Source organism: Octopus bimaculoides, chromosome 4, assembly GCF_001194135.2.
Source record: "Octopus bimaculoides isolate UCB-OBI-ISO-001 chromosome 4, ASM119413v2, whole genome shotgun sequence".
Classification (NCBI taxonomy): Eukaryota; Metazoa; Mollusca; class Cephalopoda; order Octopoda; family Octopodidae; genus Octopus; species Octopus bimaculoides.
In genome coordinates this window covers 132,760,336-132,779,282 of record NC_068984.1, presented here as the reverse complement: position 1 = coordinate 132,779,282, position 18,947 = coordinate 132,760,336, and the positions used below count along the sequence as shown (strand labels likewise).

At 36.2% G+C, this 18,947-nt stretch overlaps 3 protein-coding genes across 3 annotated transcripts in view; 2 read left to right on the top strand and 1 right to left on the bottom strand.

Moving 5' to 3' along the window:
- Positions 1 to 369, top strand: part of LOC106878882 (sialin) — a 32,258-nt gene extending 31,889 nt beyond the window's left edge. The window contains exon 11 of the mRNA XM_014928229.2: positions 134 to 369. Within this exon, the coding sequence (XP_014783715.1) occupies positions 134 to 322 (189 nt within the window). The 3' untranslated portion in view covers positions 323 to 369. The remainder of the gene's footprint in view (positions 1 to 133) is intronic.
- A 1,797-nt stretch (positions 370 to 2,166) lies between these two features.
- On the bottom strand, positions 2,167 to 10,571 carry LOC106878900 (cytochrome c oxidase assembly factor 6 homolog). The gene is made up of 3 exons (XM_014928251.1): positions 10,488 to 10,571; positions 7,774 to 7,932; positions 2,167 to 2,376 (listed from the first exon to the last, which is right to left on the bottom strand). The coding sequence occupies exons 1-3, from the start codon at positions 10,500 to 10,502 to the stop codon at positions 2,284 to 2,286; spliced, it is 267 nt and encodes an 88-aa protein (XP_014783737.1). The 5' UTR covers positions 10,503 to 10,571; the 3' UTR covers positions 2,167 to 2,283.
- Positions 10,572 to 10,684: 113 nt separating this feature from the next.
- The window catches only part of LOC106878892 (N-alpha-acetyltransferase 30), a 22,267-nt gene continuing 14,004 nt past the window's right edge, over positions 10,685 to 18,947 (top strand). The window contains exon 1 of the mRNA XM_014928241.2: positions 10,685 to 11,653. Coding sequence (XP_014783727.1) covers positions 10,931 to 11,653 — 723 coding nt within the window. The 5' untranslated portion in view covers positions 10,685 to 10,930. The remainder of the gene's footprint in view (positions 11,654 to 18,947) is intronic.

Here is an 18,947-nt window from a genome sequence, read left to right as displayed (position 1 = left end):
ATATATATATATATATATATATATATATATATATATACATATGTATTAGTATGAATGCCTGTTTCTCGACTATTTTTAAAGTTAAATAACATATTTATTTATATATATATATATTTTTTTTTTTTCTTTGCAGAGTTCTTTATACCAATGGAAAAAGGCATTTTGGGTTGGTTGTGGAATGAATATATTAGGTGTAACAACATTCCTCTGTTTTGGCTCTGCCAAAAAGGCATCATGGGCTGAAGATGTAAATGATGTTGCGATAAATAGTGAACCAAGTGATGTACAGAAAAAGAAAGATTATGGAGCAATTGTAACATGACAAACATTTTTATATATTTTCATTAAAATGCATTTACTATTTTTTCATAGACTCGTTACTTTCATTTTTATTGGTAGTGCTGATGTCGCAGTTATTGATGCTTAGTTCCAGATCAGCTCTGATTGGACAGACCTATGATTAGAGGTCTTTCCAGCCATGACCATTCTGTCTGTATATCAAAGTCTACATTGTCTATGTTCTTCCTTATTTTGAAGACAGAAGAATGTAATTTTTCGAGATTTCATTGTTATTTTGTAGCAGGTTGAGCAACTACCTAGACTCCTTCTTTGGCTCATAGCTAATTTGATAGTGTTACAGGCAAATTTCCATGGTTTATATTCTACCACTGCAGTCTTGCTGTTGCTGGGGTTGGGAGGACAGGGAAGTATTTTCATCATACACTTGAATGTGCTGTGTGCAGGGACTGAGCCCTTGATAACCCTGTTGACCTTCAACAATTGCTTCATGGATGTTGGTTAAGAAACCTGCTTTACAATAATGTGGTTGCAGACTCAGTCCCACTGTATGACACCTTGTGCAAGTGTCTTCTAATATAGCCCTAGGCTATCTAATGACTTGTGAGCGAATTTGGTACTTGGAAACTGTACGGAAGCTTGTCATTTATATGTGTGTGGCACAACCAACGGTGGTGCCCCAACATGATCACAGCTTTAAAGCTGAAACAAGTTAAAGAGTTATGTGTGTGTGTGTGTTGGTTCTTTTTTACATGCCCATGACTTAGCAGTTCAGCAAAAGAAAACAATGAAATAAATACCAGTCTTTAAAAAATAAGTACTGGGATCAATCAGTTTGACTGAAACCCTTCAAGGCAGTGCCCAAGCATGCTTGAAGTCCAATAACTGAAACAAGTAACAGATAAAAGAAATGTGAAGTCTCACAATCATTAATAATTATTTCTGGTAATCTCACATTCCTGATATAGTAAAAATTGAATCCTGAATACTAGCTTTCTGCATTAGAACCAGGAAATATTTCAGTTCTCATCTGATACTCTCAAATAAGACCCACAATGAAATACTGCTCTTACATCTGGAATGAAGCCACTACTGTTACTACAAACATGAACAACTTAGATGACATCCAGAATGATAAGGTTACCTGACTGATTGGTATGGAGTTGTTCACCAACACACTTCATTTTCTAACCCACAGATGTACTATCTCCTCACTCTATCTTTCTACCACGACTAGAGTGGACTTTGCTCCTTGGATATGGTTGAGTCTTATGCCACTTCAATCCAGATCCACCTAACTCATTTGTTGCTCATCACCCATATTGTTTCTGCACTCCTAGGCCCTTCTCCAGAGTGTGGTTGTGTGGTAAGAAGCTTGCTTCCCAACCACATGGTTCTGAGTTCAGTCCCATTGTGTGACACCTTGGACAAGTACCTTCTACTATAGCCTCAGGTCGACCAAAGCCTTGTGAGTGGATTTAGTAGGCGGAGTTGTATATATTTATGTGTGTGTCTGTGTGTGTGTGTTTGTCCCCTGGCCATTACTTGACAACCGATACTGTTGTGTTTATGTCCCTGTAACTTACTGGTTCGGCAAAAGACACTGACAGAATAAGTATTTGGCTTACAAAGAATAAGTCCTGGGGTTGACTTCTTTAACTAAAAAAAAAACCCTTTAAGGTGGTGCTCCTGCATGGCTGCAGTCAAATGACTGAAACAAGTAAAAGAATAAAAGAATAAAAGAATAAAAGAATATACACATATGCCAGCATGGAGAATGGACATTAAAAAATGATGAGACAGAATAGAATAGAAGAGATAAATGGATACCAAAACAACACAAACATGCAAAAAATAAATCAAATCCTATTCATTTTTTAGTTTTATTTCAACAAATATGTACAAACTTTCACCTGAATGTGAAATTATCATTTATTCATCAATGGCTGGTTGGAGGGGTTGGAATGGGAACATATTTTACAAATATCATAACTTAACATTGTCAACAGGATCTGATTGTTCTTGTTCAAGTTTGGCTTTAAATTTCAAATATTCTCTTCTTCGATCAAAATATTTTACCTGAAATTTGACAGAAATTCAAAGAAATATAATGCAGATTTTTAGAATATTGAAAAAAAAAAAAATGGAAAACAAAAAATACAATTTAATCAATTAAAATTTAACAAATAATGTTGCAAAGATTTTTTTTTTAAAGTTAATTAGAAGAACAGAGAGTACCACAACCTTTGTATGCTCTTCCAGACTGGTAAGATAGCTCTAGCCAATGCCCAGTCTGAATATCCGTAGGAGAAATGTCAATGAGAAGGAAAGTAAGAATCCAGTTCAAAGACTTGCATTAATGAGAACTTCACTAAAAGAACCCACTGGACAGGATGTAAATCAGTTACCCACAATCAATCTTTTATATGAAATATTTCAGAAATAGGATTAATGAACATTTCCCTTACCATCCAGAACAAGATACCAATAAGCAATGAACAAACTGAATATATATATATATATATCATTGTTTAACGTCTGCCTTCCATGCTAGCATGGGTTGGACGATTTGACTGAGGACTGGTGAAACAGGATGGCAACACCAGGCTCCAATCTAATTTGGCAGAGTTTCTACAGCTGGATACCCTTCCTAACGCCAACCACTCAGAGAGTGTAGTGGGTGCTTTTATGTGTCACCCGCACGAAGGCCAGTCAGGCGGTACTGGCAACGGCCACGCTCAAAATGGTGTATTTTATGTGCCACTCGCACAAGAGCCTGTCCAGGGGCACTGGCAATGTTAAAAGTGTAGTGCCTGCCTGGTAGAAGATATGATACATAAGAAATGTCCAAGTTCACCCTATAATCAATGATACTACAGTTCATAAAATGCATGACAGAAATTTTTTTAAATCTATACTGAAATAAGAAGTGATGAACGTTACTGTAAGACACACCCAAATAAAAATAGTGTAGAAGTAGATCATATCAGAATCAGTCATGGATCAGCTGAATAAGCACCAAAAACTTAATATAATCAAGAATCCAAAAGTTAATAGGGTAAAACTGAAATGAGAGGGCATGAAATCCCAGCGTCATTTAATAAACAGCCTTACTCAATATTTAGAGAAGGAGAAGGTAGAAACTCAATATTGCGTACTGAAGGACAGGAAAGGATAGCACATAAGTACAGTAGGACCTCTAGTAGGTCAGTAGATATGATAGATACATCGGGGTAGATCATAGTAAGAAATTCAAAGCACCAGCCGAAGGTAATAAGCAACTCAAACTCATCAGATATGTAGAGGATTTTACAGATTTTTTTGTTCAAACCTTGACACAGATTTGGTCACTTATAGACTGAACTAATATATGCCCAACATGATTATTGTTTTTCAAGCTGAGGATTCATTGCAACTCTCAACAAATTAAATATGACTTTGGTCTATCCAGTTCCATGATCAGCCTAGGTTCAACATTCAGGCCATCAACTATCTCTGGAGAAACAACCGAAAACACTAAGAGCCCGAATTATTCACTTACCATTCTGTAGAAGAATAACAGGTTGTCCACAACAAAGAAATAATATTCTTAAATCATTGACCAGTAAAGGTTGGGAACAATGTAGTCACAATTATAGCAACCACTGCCTTCTGAGTGAATATGGTAGGCAGAAACTGTACAAGTCCATCATGTACATGTAAGTACATGTATATGTGTGAGGGTATTTGTGTTTATTCCCCCACTGCTTGGCAACCAGTGTTGGTTTGTATACATCTCTATAAGTTAGGATTTTGGCAAAAGAGATCAATAGTATAACTAGAGACTTTAAAAAATAGTAAATACTGGGGGGGGGGAGTCACTTTATTCAACTAAATACTACAAGGCAGTGCCCCATGATGGCTGTAGTCCAATGACTGAGACAAGTAAAAGGTAAAAGATAAGTAATAAAATATCACAGATTAAAGTTGTTTTTTATTTTGTTATTTTGTTTTCACTTTTCCGTAGTATTTATTTGCAGTTTTATATTTGAACAACAAACAATATGATGACAAACTAAACAGGATTACTAATTAAATGACTGTTTAGAAACTTACAACAAGGCAGTAAGTTAAAAATAGCCAACTTCTACTTATCTGTGGCTAATGTCTATATACAGAGTTGCCTGGAATTGTTTACTCTGGTATATGTAATTAAAAAGTCTGTGATTCATTGGCATTGTTCAATTAAAAAGCTGATTACAACTGGTAGCTAAATGTGTGTGCCAACAGAAATGTTAATTTAGGTCTTGAAATCTCTGCAGGAGTTCATATATACATAGATGTATATATAAATGCATACAAATACATATGTGTATATATGTATATATATATATATATATATATATATATATATATATATATATATATATATATATATATATATCAGAGTAATTGTGCTAAGCAGTGTTTATGTATAATCACAATTTAGGTTAGTTGAAATATGTTTGTCACGTATTTCAACTGCTAAAGGCAAATACACTGCAGTTACCATGGAGAAAAAAATCTCTCTTATGGTAAAAAGGTGTGAAAACACCCCGTTCGTTCAGTGTCGCCCTCTCTCGGCAATCTCAGACATCGATGTTTCGAGTTTATTGACTCTTGTCGATGAGATGTACCTAAGACAGGCAACCCTGAATGAACTGATAAAGCTTATAGCTTTATATATAATTCAGCCAACACATTGACTGATTTGCACTAGTAGATCGCCCGATCGATGTCTGAGATTTCCGAGAGAGGGCGACACTGAACGAACGGGGTGTTTTCACACCTTTTTAGCATAAAAGAGATTTTTTTCTCTATGGTAACTGCAGTGTATTTGCCTTTAGCAGTTGAAACATGTGACAAACATATTTCTATTAACCTAAATCATGAATATATATATATATATATATATATATATAATATATAATATTAGGGATAAAATCCAAAATTACAGGTAAAAACTCAATTAAAATCAATTTAGTAAAAATTTAAATTAAATTAAGTTTCACAGTATAAAATATGAATTATTAATTTTTCTATATGTGACAGTGGATTTTCATCGATGAGTTCATGAACCTTGTGTGTGTATATATACATATATATACACACACACACATATATATATATACATATATATATATATATATATATATATACACATATATATATAAACATATATATATGTGTGTGTGTTACACTAGTTTTCCATTACAACCACTAGCTAAATATGCCAATAGACTTAAGGAACACAATAATGTTTACATATCAATAGAATGTTTTCTTTTCTTTAATTGTATACAATATAGGTCATATTAATGAGTTGATTCACCAGTTTGTGTGTGTCTTTGGGTGCATAACCAACCGTCTCCACCATTACAGATAACCATATCACAATATTTCTAGTATTTTTTTGAAGCACAGCTCTTGGTAAAATATAGGACAAAGCATTAGTATCTCAAACATTCTTCTTGGTTTGTGAGATAAGAAACTGACATAGACCCCAACATAATTATGAAAGGTAATTAATATAACAGTAGTCCTGACACTGATAAAAATAAATAAAATACTGAATCAACTCAGCAATATAATTTCTTCTTATGGTAGATCTTTTTAAAAATTTGCTACTTTGCACTATCGGACATCCCTTACTCACAAGTCACTCCTCACTCATTCCTACCCCACTCAAACCTCGAAGATCCACTCTAACATATCTATTTTTATCACTTTCTAGCTCTCCCAATCACCCTGCCCTCTCTTCTAAAATGTGAGTAGTTGTGTAGCAAGAAACTTATTCTGCTCTGGCCCTTTTCTCTCATATTTTACCTCTCTCTACTCTTTATTCTCCTAGCATAAAATCTGCTTCCCAGCCCCACCCTTTGGGGCTTGTAGTCTTACAAACTGGATGGCAACCTCACTGATACTGGTGATGTAAGAAAAAGCATCCAGTAAATGCTGTAGTGATTAGTGTTAGACATCCGGCCATAGAAACCATGTCAAAGCAGACACTGGAGCACAATGCAGTCTTTGAGCCCATCAGGTCCTGTCGAACTGTCCAAACTGTCACATCAGCATGGAACATGGATGTTAAATGATGATGATGATGATGATGATGACAATAACAATGATGGCAAGATTCCCGTAAATAGCACCATTTGAGTGTAATCGTTACCAGAGTCACCTTCTAGCACTTGTGCTGGTGGCACGTTAGAAAATCATTCAAGCGAGGTCGTTGCCAGTGCCACTGGACTGGCTTCCGTGCAGGTGGCACATAAAAAAACACCAATTTGAGTGTGGCCATTGCCAGTACCATGTGACTGGCCCTCGTGCCAGTGGCACATAAAAGCACCCACTACACTCTCGGAGTGGTTGGCGTTAGGAAGGGCATCCAGCTGTAGAAACTCTGCCAGATCAGATCAGAGCCTGGTGCAGCCTTCTGGCTTGCCAGTCCTCAGTCAAATCGTCCAACCCATGCTAGGATGGAAAGTGGACGTCAAATGATGATAATGATTAACTGAAGTAGATGGGGGAAGAAGTTTAATGACATCGAACAGCAGAGACATGCAAAGAACAAATATCAAAAAAATGCTCTTCAGCCATTTCTTATCAGTGGAGCAGAGGTAAACTAAGAACATTTTAATACAAAGGGAAAGAAGAAAAAACACAATCAGATGCTTATCGCTCTGTGACATTCAAAAAGCATCAACACAACAAGAAAATCTCCATGAAGTCATTCCAGTTGCTAGAAATAAAGCTAGATTCCTTCAAATCACACACTACCATCTCAAAAAAAGAAATTACATCTTGGCTAATTTAGTCCTAAATATCCAAAATGAAAGGCAAGCCATGCCTTGTATTATGGGTCTGCTCAATGAGGAAACTAAACAACAACAAGAAGGAAACAACATTTCAGATAAGATACTCTTTTACTTGTTTCAGTCATTTGACTGCGGCCATGCTGGAGCACCGCTTTTAGTCGAGCAAATCGCCCCCCATGACTTATTCTTTGTAAGCCTAGTACTTATTCTATCGGTCTCTTTTGCCGAACCGCTAAGTTATGGGGACGTAAACACACCAGCATCGGTTGTCGAGTGATGTTAGGGGGACAAACACAGACACACAAACACACACACATATATATATATGTATATATATATATGTATATATATATATACATACATATATACGACGGTTTTCTTTCAATTTCCGTCTACCAAATCCACTCACAAGGCTTTGGTCGGCCCAAGGCTATAGTAGAAGGCACTTGCCCAAAGTACCACGCAGTGGGACTGAACCCGGAACCATGTGGTTGGTAAGCAAGCTACTTACCACACAGCCACTCCTGTGCCTAGTTAAGAAAAGCTACAAAAGTGTTGGATTTTCAATATTAATCACACAAGACACTTCATCAAATGTTAATAAATGACAATGATTTAGAATTTATATTTATTTACTGACCCAAGTTTTTGAACAGCTCTCCTCAAAAGTTTTACGCACGGCCTGACAGTTTAAAGGAGATGCTTCATTTCCATCTAAGCAGGTCCAGAACATATCCCTAGCAGTCCAACATTTTTGTCGTTCAGATTGTGTGGGTGCTCTGGAATTTGAAGAGTCTGCCTGAAAAATATAAATTACAGTTAAAATATAAAACAAACAACAACAAAAAAACCACTCTAGATATAATAATCTACAAATATTAAGAGAATAGCTGTGGTGAGCTGACAGAAACACAGGGTCATCTACCTGAATGGGTTTGTGTTTTGTCTACCTTCCTACTTATTAGGACTTTGGTTTTAGTTAGGTTGACTCTAAAGCCCTTTGATTCTAGTCCTTGCTTCCACACTTGAAACTTCTCCTCTAGTTCTGATAGTGACTCAGCAATTAGGGCAAGGTCATCAGCACAGAGGAGCTCCCAGGGGCATCCTGTCTTGAATTCCTGTGTTATTGCCTGGAGGACTATGATAAATAGGAGGGGGCTGAGGACTGAACCTTGGTGGACCCCTACCTCTACCCAGAATTCTTCACTGTACTTGTTACCAACCCTCACCTTACTGACAGCATCTCTGTACATGGCTCACACAGCTCTCACTAACCATTCATCTATCCCTAGTTTCCTCATTGACCACCATATAAGGGAGTGGGGGACCCTGTCAAAGGCTTTCTCCATGTCAACGAAAGCCAGGTACAGAGGTCTATCTTTGGCTATACATATATATACATATATGTATACATATATACATATATGTATATATACACATACATATATTCATGTGTGTGTGTATTTATTACCAATGTATTAATGGTTATCGCATATAACTGTCACCATTGGTTTCCCATCGAATACTGCCACTAGACAATATTGACGTCTCTTCAAATGTGCTGACCAGAATCACATAACCACTTTAGTGCAGGAGGTACAATAAATTTTAGGTGCATTCAGTGGTGTCAAAAATGAATGTAATTTTAGTGGAATAAAAATTAAAAGATAAAGATGTAATTAATTAAAAATAGAAGAAAGAGTTATTTCCCATGGGTTGTTGTTAAAGATGAAACCCACTGGGTGATAAAATTAATCAAGATCAAAAAAAAAAACCTAAAATTGATTGTTACAATGTCAATAAAGGATAATATCGTTAATATCATTAAAAACCCTTATAGGGTTCCCTCAGCCCTCTGTTCATTTGCTTTGTTGACTCACCTCTTGCCACTAACCTCTCCAGTCCCACACACACGCAATCGTCGTTATTCACATACACAAACATATAGATACGCATATATGTGTGCACGCGTGTGTATGTGTCTGTGTTTATCCCACCCACTGATATACAACTGTGTTGGTCCGTCCACGTCCTTGTAACTGAGCCATTCAGCAAAAGAGCCCGACAAAATAAGAACTAGACTTTAAAAGTAATTACTGACTGAAACAAGAGAATAAAAGGAAAAAAGTATAACAGAATATATATATATATATATATATATATATATATATTCCCAAGGTACCATGCAATGTGATGGAACCTGATACCACATGGCTGTGAAGCGAACTGCCTGCGCCTATATCGTCCAAAAATTACAATCAACTGATCTTGTCGAAGTTATCTCCCCTAATGTTGCTTTTAGATTTTAAAACACTCTTGTGTGATTTTGTCGAATAATTACTTGCATAATCTCAGATAATGGAAGTTTTCCAACTTTATTACATAACAGATGTTAACTAGGTAGGTTGAGAAGGGGAGATCACTGCGATGTGACTTAAATTCAGTGAAATATTTCATCATAAGTCTGGTAATTTTATAATTTCAAGTTTGTATAAATCTATATTTGCTCTTAACACATGAAGGATCTCTTTTGACAAAACAATTTGAAAAATAAACCAAAATTTTATACTGCAAGTTGTTATTAATAACTTTTAGTTTAACAAGTAACATGAGTCGTTAAGGTTAAAAGGTTGTTTAGCTGCCTATTGTACAGAAGCAGTTACAATTAATTTTATCGAGGAATTTTGAATTCATATTATTTTATTCTTAATCGTTAGTTTAGCCTTTCTAGATTAGAGGCAGTCTTGAGGTCGCCCGGACTAAAGGTATTCTGGCGACTATCGCTTTTTCTTCTGAGGTTGATAGTGGGGCACTAACTAACATGTATCGATATACATCCCTTATTTAGGTAGGAAATCAATCATTAATAAAATTCTCAATGAATTTTAAGAGCATGTCACTTTTTACTTCTAGTTTCATTTGTTAACTATGCACACTTTATTTGAAAAATCAAATTTAGTCACGCTTGACAACTTGAAATTTCACAAAGTATATGATTACAGAATGCTGACATTTAACTAGAATATTAAAGAGAAAAAAGGGTGACTGAATTAAAGGGTAGTAAAACTTGATATTTTTCTCCAAATATAATTAAATTTCAGTGATCAATCACTGAAATCGTGATAGATATTTGCTTTCCGAAAACTTATATCAAAATATTTAGTGTCACATTTCCATGTTGATAAACAAATTACTGCGTCCCCTTACATAACAGAAGTGTTACTCTAGATTATTGTGAAACTAAAAGATTTAGAATAAATAAGTCATAAATAAAAAGGAAAGTATTTGTAAAATAAATAAGCAATTGAGTAAAATGTATTATATTATATTACACATTAGAATTTTTCAACTTACAGTTACGTCTGACATGGCGGCGTGATACAGTTAAAACCACTTTACACACCGGAAATGACTACACACTAAAAAATATAAAAGTCGTGATGAAAAATGCTTTAATTTTCGTGTGGAAATTTATTTGATGTCCTCTGATTATTGAGGTAACATATTTTTGATAAAATGGTGGTGGTTTTCTTTTCTCGTTTATAACCTGATGGGATTTATTAGAAGTAGCGTAGTAATCCAACGACGTAGTCCACTACGCATGTCAACTAGTACTTGAATGTAAAATGGTATTTTCTCAACATGTCTTAACGCAAGGTCTGCTCCTTTTTAACCTGTTTGACCATAATACTTGTTATGATCACAAACGTTTGCATTGATTAGATTTTGCCTTATAAGTCTATATACAGTTATTAACATTTTATCTAAATCGGCGTCATTTGCATTTTCTCCATGAAATGGAAAATAGTGGCCTTAGCTTAGGTTGCTGTGAAGAGGAGAAGATCTATGCGTCCCAGCTGGACTCGGCACATGGAGCCACTGCTTGGGGCAGTAATCAAACGAACTTGTCGGAACTGAACAACTTGTCTACAATCACTAAAGATCACCAGGTCGTATCTACCACCACCAAAATTATCGAACGAGCCGGAATCAAAGAAAACACATTACCAAATGGCAAGATAAAACATAGAACAGATGAAAACGGACTGATTAACCATGTCTTACCTGATGGATTGCTCGGCCCTAACGGCGAAGAGGAATATGATTGTTGTACTTTAAATAGTGTTAGTTGCAATCCTGATTGCAGTCATAATGAAAGCGACACGGGCATTTTGTCTTGTCAGTCCGGGGTAGAAGAGATTAAATCGTCACGCGACCATGACGATAACCCTTCCAATCGGCAAGAGGTTATGGACAGTGTAAATAAACAACTGAATAACCTTAACATTTCTAAGGACAACACATCTACTGTTGCCATATCTTCGGGACCTGAGACGGCAGTTGTAGATGATGCATGTGCTAATACTGTCGCTACAGAAAGCCAACTGGAGTATCGCGTTTACGAATGTGAACTCCAGATGGCCGATATTATGCGATTGATTACCAAGGATCTCTCTGAACCTTATTCGATATATACATACCGATATTTCATTCACAACTGGCCAAAATTGTGCTTCCTGGTGAGTAAACAGTGTATGACTTGTGTATCGTTTGGTAAGAAGGTATTTTATTGACTGCAAAACAACTACTGTTGTGCAGAAGTAATGTTTTACTCCCTACTACTTGGTATCTCTCATATATGTCGCCCTTTCTACAGTGTTTTGTTGAAATAGTTTGGTATTTAGCAAGTCGGTCCCACTCACTAAAACACGGTTAACAGAAATATATCTAGTTTACCGTAAACACGTCACAAATTTCCTGATTTAAATATTTACATTAAAATGTAGACATTGGCTCTTGGAGTCACTGGAAACCACTTGTAGACTAGTTGTTCCTTGCCATTTATCGGCATATCCTTATAAGTGTATACACCAGGTTGCTTATAGAGTATTTTTACTATCTCTCTTTCTCTCATACACACACAGACTTACACATTCAAATATAGATCTGTGTAGTCGTGTATCATATATAGACATAACTACATATACATATAGCATGGATTGTTTTAATGATCCGCTTATATTTTATTTCCCCGTAATAACAACATCGATATGAAAGGTTTTATTAGTTTCAGTTTGTTCATTCCAGTTATAGCAAACCAAGTCTCCAACTGGCATTTTACTACAAGAAATAACGCTCCCTCGGAGAGGCCGAGCAAATTTAAACCTTGCCTAACTCAACTCTAACGTCTTCTTCCTATAATTCTCAGTCCCCTGAATATAGTAGTTTCATTCGGTTATTCACTGCAGATTCTTTGCTTGTGAATGAACCACTATTTTCGTCTTTTATTTGAAAATTTCCATGTAATCCTCTCTTCAGACTTTGTAAAACCGCAAATAATATTTGGTTTTGTTTTGTTTATTCATGTCTTCTAGGTTACATGTAGGAACTATAAATATATTTTTTAAAAAAAATAGAAACTCTGGTCTATGACACACACCTAAAGCAAAGCTACAAATCCTTATAGGAGGTTTCTTTATGGCTAGGTTAGTGCAATTTGCAAGCGAAGTAAAATAGTGTGGTTTCGGAAAGTCATTAGTATCCGTGTACAACTGTGGTGTTTGTACGGAAGCCCACTTGGATCACTACTAGCATAAACCCAGACTAAGAAGCATCGAATACCGACTTCCAAACCTCTTCAAATTCGGTAATAATGATAATAGTTGAATCTCGTATTTCTTTCTATTCCTTGTCGTTGCTATCGTCATTTACTTTTTATATATACCCTGAAATTACATCATTTTTATTAGCATTTGTTTTATGGTTACACAGACACATATATACACACACACAAGTGTGTGTGTATGTGTAACACACATACACACGCGCGCACACACACACACACACATATATATATATATATATATATATATATATATATATATATATATATATATATATATATATATATATATATATATATATTCACTGCAGAGTTTCTATCATACAATATACTCTCACAGACCTACATACATAGTGGAACAGAAATTCTTGGTGAGATCTAGCCGCAGCGATGAAAATTTTCAACACAGTAAAAACATGTTGGCTTCATTCAAAAGCAGGAATATTAAATTGTCTGGTTGTGAAAATAGTTAACGCAGTTGCCTCCTGGCAATCGGGAGTGTACTTGGTTCGATTCCATCAAATGCTGTTACATTTTGGGTTTTTTTAAAAATTTATATTGTATGCAAATATTAGTTAACGTTAATTTACATTAAGATCTCCGCTGCTTATTTATATAACACTTGTTTATATTTACGAATTTCTTCATAAAGTGTATTCGGTAGATTCCTTAAGTAAAATTTGGAATTATCTGTATCAAGTTTAAACCTGATATATTTTCTTCATTGTTCTCCAAAATGTTCATTTGCTCTATATGCACTAATTATTGGGCTATTTACAAATCAAACAACTCTACTAATAAATATATTTATTGCTCTTTTCTGTTAATTAGTCTTCGTTTCAGACAACTACGTTAATACTCTTTTCAGCTTGTAGTAGTACCAAAAAGTAGTTTCGGATTCTTCTGTGTTGGTTTTGCTCTTCTATCGTAATTCGAAACCGTTGTACGCAAATGCAAGTTTACCTAGATTTAGTAGCATTAATATGATATTGCTGTTATAGGTGATTAGTCAAAACTAAAAATGTATCGAGAAGTGTAGTCGATGAACTGACGCTAGGACATGATTGGTACTTAGAAGCCAAATCAACTCTGATTGGAATTGAACTCTGGTATAGAAGGACGAATTCAGATATTGTTGGCTATTTTAGTCCAGTACTTCCCAGTTTTTGCCTAATAACGACCGTCGTATAATCTTCGTTTTAACATTCAGTTTTCTCTGCCCTTTTATATTTGGCCTTGAATCCATTTTAACTGTAGTATAGCTGGACCTAGTTGCTGAAGATTTTCTGTTCTTCTGATGCCCATCGAAACTTGCTTAATCATTGAGTCAACTGTTCTTTCTTTCTTAGCAACCATTGATTAGTCAAGTTGATTGGAATGTATAAGCACAACCTAAATTAGTTTGGGTTCCTATTTATCAACAATTGTTATATAATGATATTTTAATGACTTGGTGGTACCAAGGCTAATTGAACCTTGTACCTATTTTCACAGGTCAATAACAGTTCACATAATTTCTTTCATTGAGTTTTAGATGTTCTCGAAAAGAAAGAATATTTAATGTAATCACTAAAATTCGTCAAAAATGCCCATTTCATAAGACAAGGAGATCCCTAAATGCAATTATTCTTTTCATGTTTACACTAGAATTAGGGCTAAATTGTTTTTTCGTTGTTCTTTTCCTTAATATTTCCGATCGAAGTTACTACCATAATGGACCCTTATTTTGAAAATCTTTCAAATTCTGATGTTATTGTTATTAGAATTATAAAGGACAGTAAATATTGGCGATCTCGAATTTTTGCCAATGTTTGATACTCGAAACAACAGTGCATCATAAATTCCTTGGTGTGTTTGTCAGTCGGAAGTTGGTATGCCATAAATCAATATGAAAACCAGGTCAAACTTTATTTTTATTTCTATATTCTAAACACTAACGAAACTGTAGGAGTATATAAAATTTACCATGCTGCAGCTGTTACATACAGCATGTCAAAATCTTTGCTACCTAGTAATGGTTGTACAATATCTATAAATTTATGAAATGGTATTATATATTCCATTGTAAAATTAGCTTTTCAATCTCTTTTGCACATGTGGTGTTATGATGAACCCAATTGCATTTGTTGTCTATATAATTTTTTCATAAATCCAAATCGAAGATATCAAGGGGAAAAGTATATTTTCATGCTGTTACAATACTTCCATAATTCGTGTGGTTCTACATTTATCAGTCTATTGTTCATTGTTGCACTTTCTCTTTTTCCAGGAAATGTGAAACAGAAAAATTGCTGAATGTGTGCACACCAAATCTCATGTATGCATACTCACACCTTTGTGTGTGCGTTTGTATATAAATGTATATGAGCACTTATATATGTATAATGTGTATGCATGAATATGTATATGTACATGCACATATATGTATGCATCATCACATCACTTTTTTGTCTTCCATACTGGCTTGGGTTGGACAGCTTTACAGGACCAACAAGTCAGAAGTCTGTGTCAAGCTCCAATGCCTGATTTGGCATGGTTTCTGTGGCTGGATGCCCTTCCTAACGCCAACCACTTTACACAGTGAACTGGGGGGGGGGGTCTTTTGTTGCACTAAAACTATCACTACAAATAACTCGTGAGACAAAAAGCCTGCACTCCCATGAATGGGGCTGTAGTAAAGAGGAAGGTAGCTTTTTGCTCAGTGGTGAGAGGGACAGTTTCAAATGTGTTACTATAGAGGACATGCATTGCTTTCTTGCATTATATAGGGGTGGGTAGGAGTAGCTTGAAGGAAGAGAAAGTTGGTGCTGACAAGGTGTCAGCATACTATCAAGGTGTAGGAAAGTGAGTATAAGAGAGAATAAGGACAGGATCAGGAAGGGTGGGTGGGTAGGTAATTTCGTAAGAGCATGAGAGAAGAGTGACAGATGGTTATAGATGAGGGTAGAGATGAAGTGTGGTCAGTGGTAAATACCAGTATGGAGTGGAGTGAAAGATATGGGAGTGGCTCAGGAAGGAAGTGGTGGTAAGTGGCAATACAAGAAGGGTGGAGAGCAGCAGTATAATAAGCTTGGAGATCAGAAAATGGGGTGTTGATATGCTGTGGGAGAGAGATATGTACTGTGACACAGGTGGCAGTCAGAGATATATAGGAGTGGCTATTGTTAGCAGGTGGGGGTAGAGGACTATTGACAGCAGATAAGTGAGGGTGTCAAAGATGAAGTATGGTAGTTCTTAGGAAAGGGAGATCTCAGGCGGCACAAATAGGGGTGAATGAAGGGTGTATTTTAAAAGGCGTTATTTCCATAGAGAGGGGAAATAACTGGGAGCACAAAAGGGACTGAAATATGTGCAGATTCTGCTCTTATATTGTTACAGTAGCTGAATAATGCTATAGTTAGAAGAGTGATGGAAGGATGAGTGTTAGGAAGATTAGATGCATTGTCACAGACTAGACTTCCCAAGCACAATGAATCATCAGTTAGCTCATTCCTTCATCATCTCTGTGAGGCTCAATGTCTTGAGACCAGCCTTCACTGAGATCATGTCTTCCTGGGTCTCACTGACCTTTTATAAGATGGTTTTACAGTAGAACCTTATCAGTGCCTCATAACTGGATGCTGACTGTTTATCTGGCCATTGAGACAAAGATTTATTGTTTTGGCACTCTGCTACACACTACATCTGTGTGAATGCATTGCTATTATGTTTTATTTGATAATTTTTTTTTTTGTATTTTTATACTCCTTTATTTTGGACTATATATAACAAACATGGCGTGGTTGATATCTCTATCTTGAGATGACACATACACAACTATTATAATGTAATTATTAATTATAGGATTGTGAATGGTGATTGATGTTATTGAAATGGCTAATAGATACAGAGTTTTTAATATATCAAAGATACTATTTTCTACTTTTTACTTATATGTATATATACATATATTTATGTTTATGTCTGTGTGTATGTGCTAGGTGTTGAGATGGCAGAATCGTTAGCATGCTGGACAAAATGCTTAGCAACATTTCAATCCTTCTTAATGTTCTGAGTTTAAATTCCACTGAGGTTGACTTTGCCTTTCATCCTTTCAGTCATGATGAAATGAGTACCAGTTGAGTACTGGGGTCAATGTAATCGACTTACTGGCTCTCACAAAATTTCAGTCCTTGTGTTTATAGTAGAAAGGATTTAAATGTGTGTGTGTGTTTAAAGGTATACGTTTGTATAACTATACATGTCATCATTATTTTAATGTTTTATTTCTCCATGTTTGCATGGGTCAGATAAGAGTGTTAGGGCAAAGTTTTCTACAACCAGATGCTCTTCCTGGTGTCATTCATCACATCATCATCTTCGTCGTTTAACGTCCGCTTTCCATGCTAGCATGGGTTGGACAATTCGACTGAGGACTGGTGAAACCAGATGGCTACACCAGGCTCCAATCTGATCTGGCAGGGTTTCTACAGCTGGATGCCCTTCCTAACGCCAACCACTCCAAGAGTGTAGTGGGTGCTTTTACGTGCCACCAGCACGAAGGCCAGTCAGGCGGTACTGGCAACAGCCACGCTCAAAATGGTGTATTTTACGTGCCACCTGCACAGGAGCCAATCCAGCAGCACTGGCAACGATCTTGCTCAAATGTCTTTACACGTGCCACCAGCAAACCTGCTTTCAAACAGAATGATAACCTCAATGCTTTCATAGTGACTGCAAGCAAATGACATTGACAGTTAGACTAATGCTTACAAGCAGCAAACCCACAAAGACAAAAGGAATACAAACACATTCACACACTTGGTGTTAGGAAAGACATCCAGCCGTAGAAACCAAGCCAAATCAGACTGGAATCTGGTGTGACTCTCCCGCTTGCTAACTATGGTCAAACCATCCAACCTTTGTAGCATGGAAATTAGATGTTAAAGGATGATGATGATCACACACACACACATAAGACACTCCTATTAGTTTCTCTCTATCAAATCTACACAGTAGATTTATACATCTGATTATATATGAATATACTTTAGCCACAGATCAACCAATATCTTGTGCATGGAATTAGTGGACAGATTGAAAAAACCTACTGAAATGTATGTGTGTGTGTGTGTGTGAAGGCACATGGCTTAGTGGTTAAGGTGTTGCACTCATGATCACAAAAATAGAGTGGAGTGGAAAATGTGATCATAGAATACCAAAAGCACAAGTTCTGCTCAACAAGACATGTTGCAAAGCTCTCAGACAGCAGGTAGACCTGTGCAGTTGTTGAATGGTATCCAAAAGATTAGAAGAGATTTCCAAAAACAACGGAAGGATGACATAGTCAAAAAATTCAGCCTTAATAAAAGAGAGGATTACAATCAAGGGAAGAAGAGAAGCACATTGCAACCCAGTGATGTACAAGGACATTTGATAGGCTGGTTGGTAGAGCAATAGATGTATATTTGTGCATATGTGTGTGAGACACTGTATATTACCCTCTAAATATTTAGTCACTACAACTTTCACATGCCAGAAATGAAAAGAAAACCTTGAACTTGAAGTAGCTGTTTTTGCACATGTTGCTTTCAAGGTTGTCGATTTTTTTTTCTTTATAAGGAACCCAATCAAGTATTTTCTTAACTTTTTATAGTATTTCAATAGCAAAAGAAAACAGACATTTTACCTACTGAATGATTAGAAACATGAAACTTGGAGTATTGGAATTATGAACCTTTCAATTATAAAGTATTGAAGAATTCTCTACACTTCTAGAGTATTCTTTAATACACTTGTGTATTGAGTTCTTTAATTTGTCACATCTGAGAGAATTGACAAATATGTGTGTGTGTGTATATATATATATATATATATCATCATCATCATCATCATCGTTTAACGTCCGCTTTCCATGCTAGCATGGGTTGGACGATTTGACTGAGGACTGGTGAAACCGGATGGCAACACCAGGCTCCAATCTAATTTGGCAGAGTTTCTACAGCTGGATGCCCTTCCTAACGCCAACCACTCAGAGAGTGTAGTGGCTGCTTTTACGTGTCACCTGCACGAAAACGGCCACGCTCGAAATGGTGTCTTTTATGTGCCACCGGCACAAGCCAGTCCAGGGGCACTGGCAACGATCTCACTCGAAAATCCTACGGGAGCCAGTCAGGCGGTACTGGCAACGGCCACGCTCAAAGTGGTGCATC

Bases quoted from the DNA above. Each gene is read 5' to 3' on its own strand.
- LOC106878900 (XM_014928251.1), bottom strand. The intron at 2,377-7,773 runs GTCAGTAAATAA...GTCAAATTTCAG, and splicing joins AGAGCTGTTCAAAAACTTGG to GTAAAATATTTTGATCGAAG.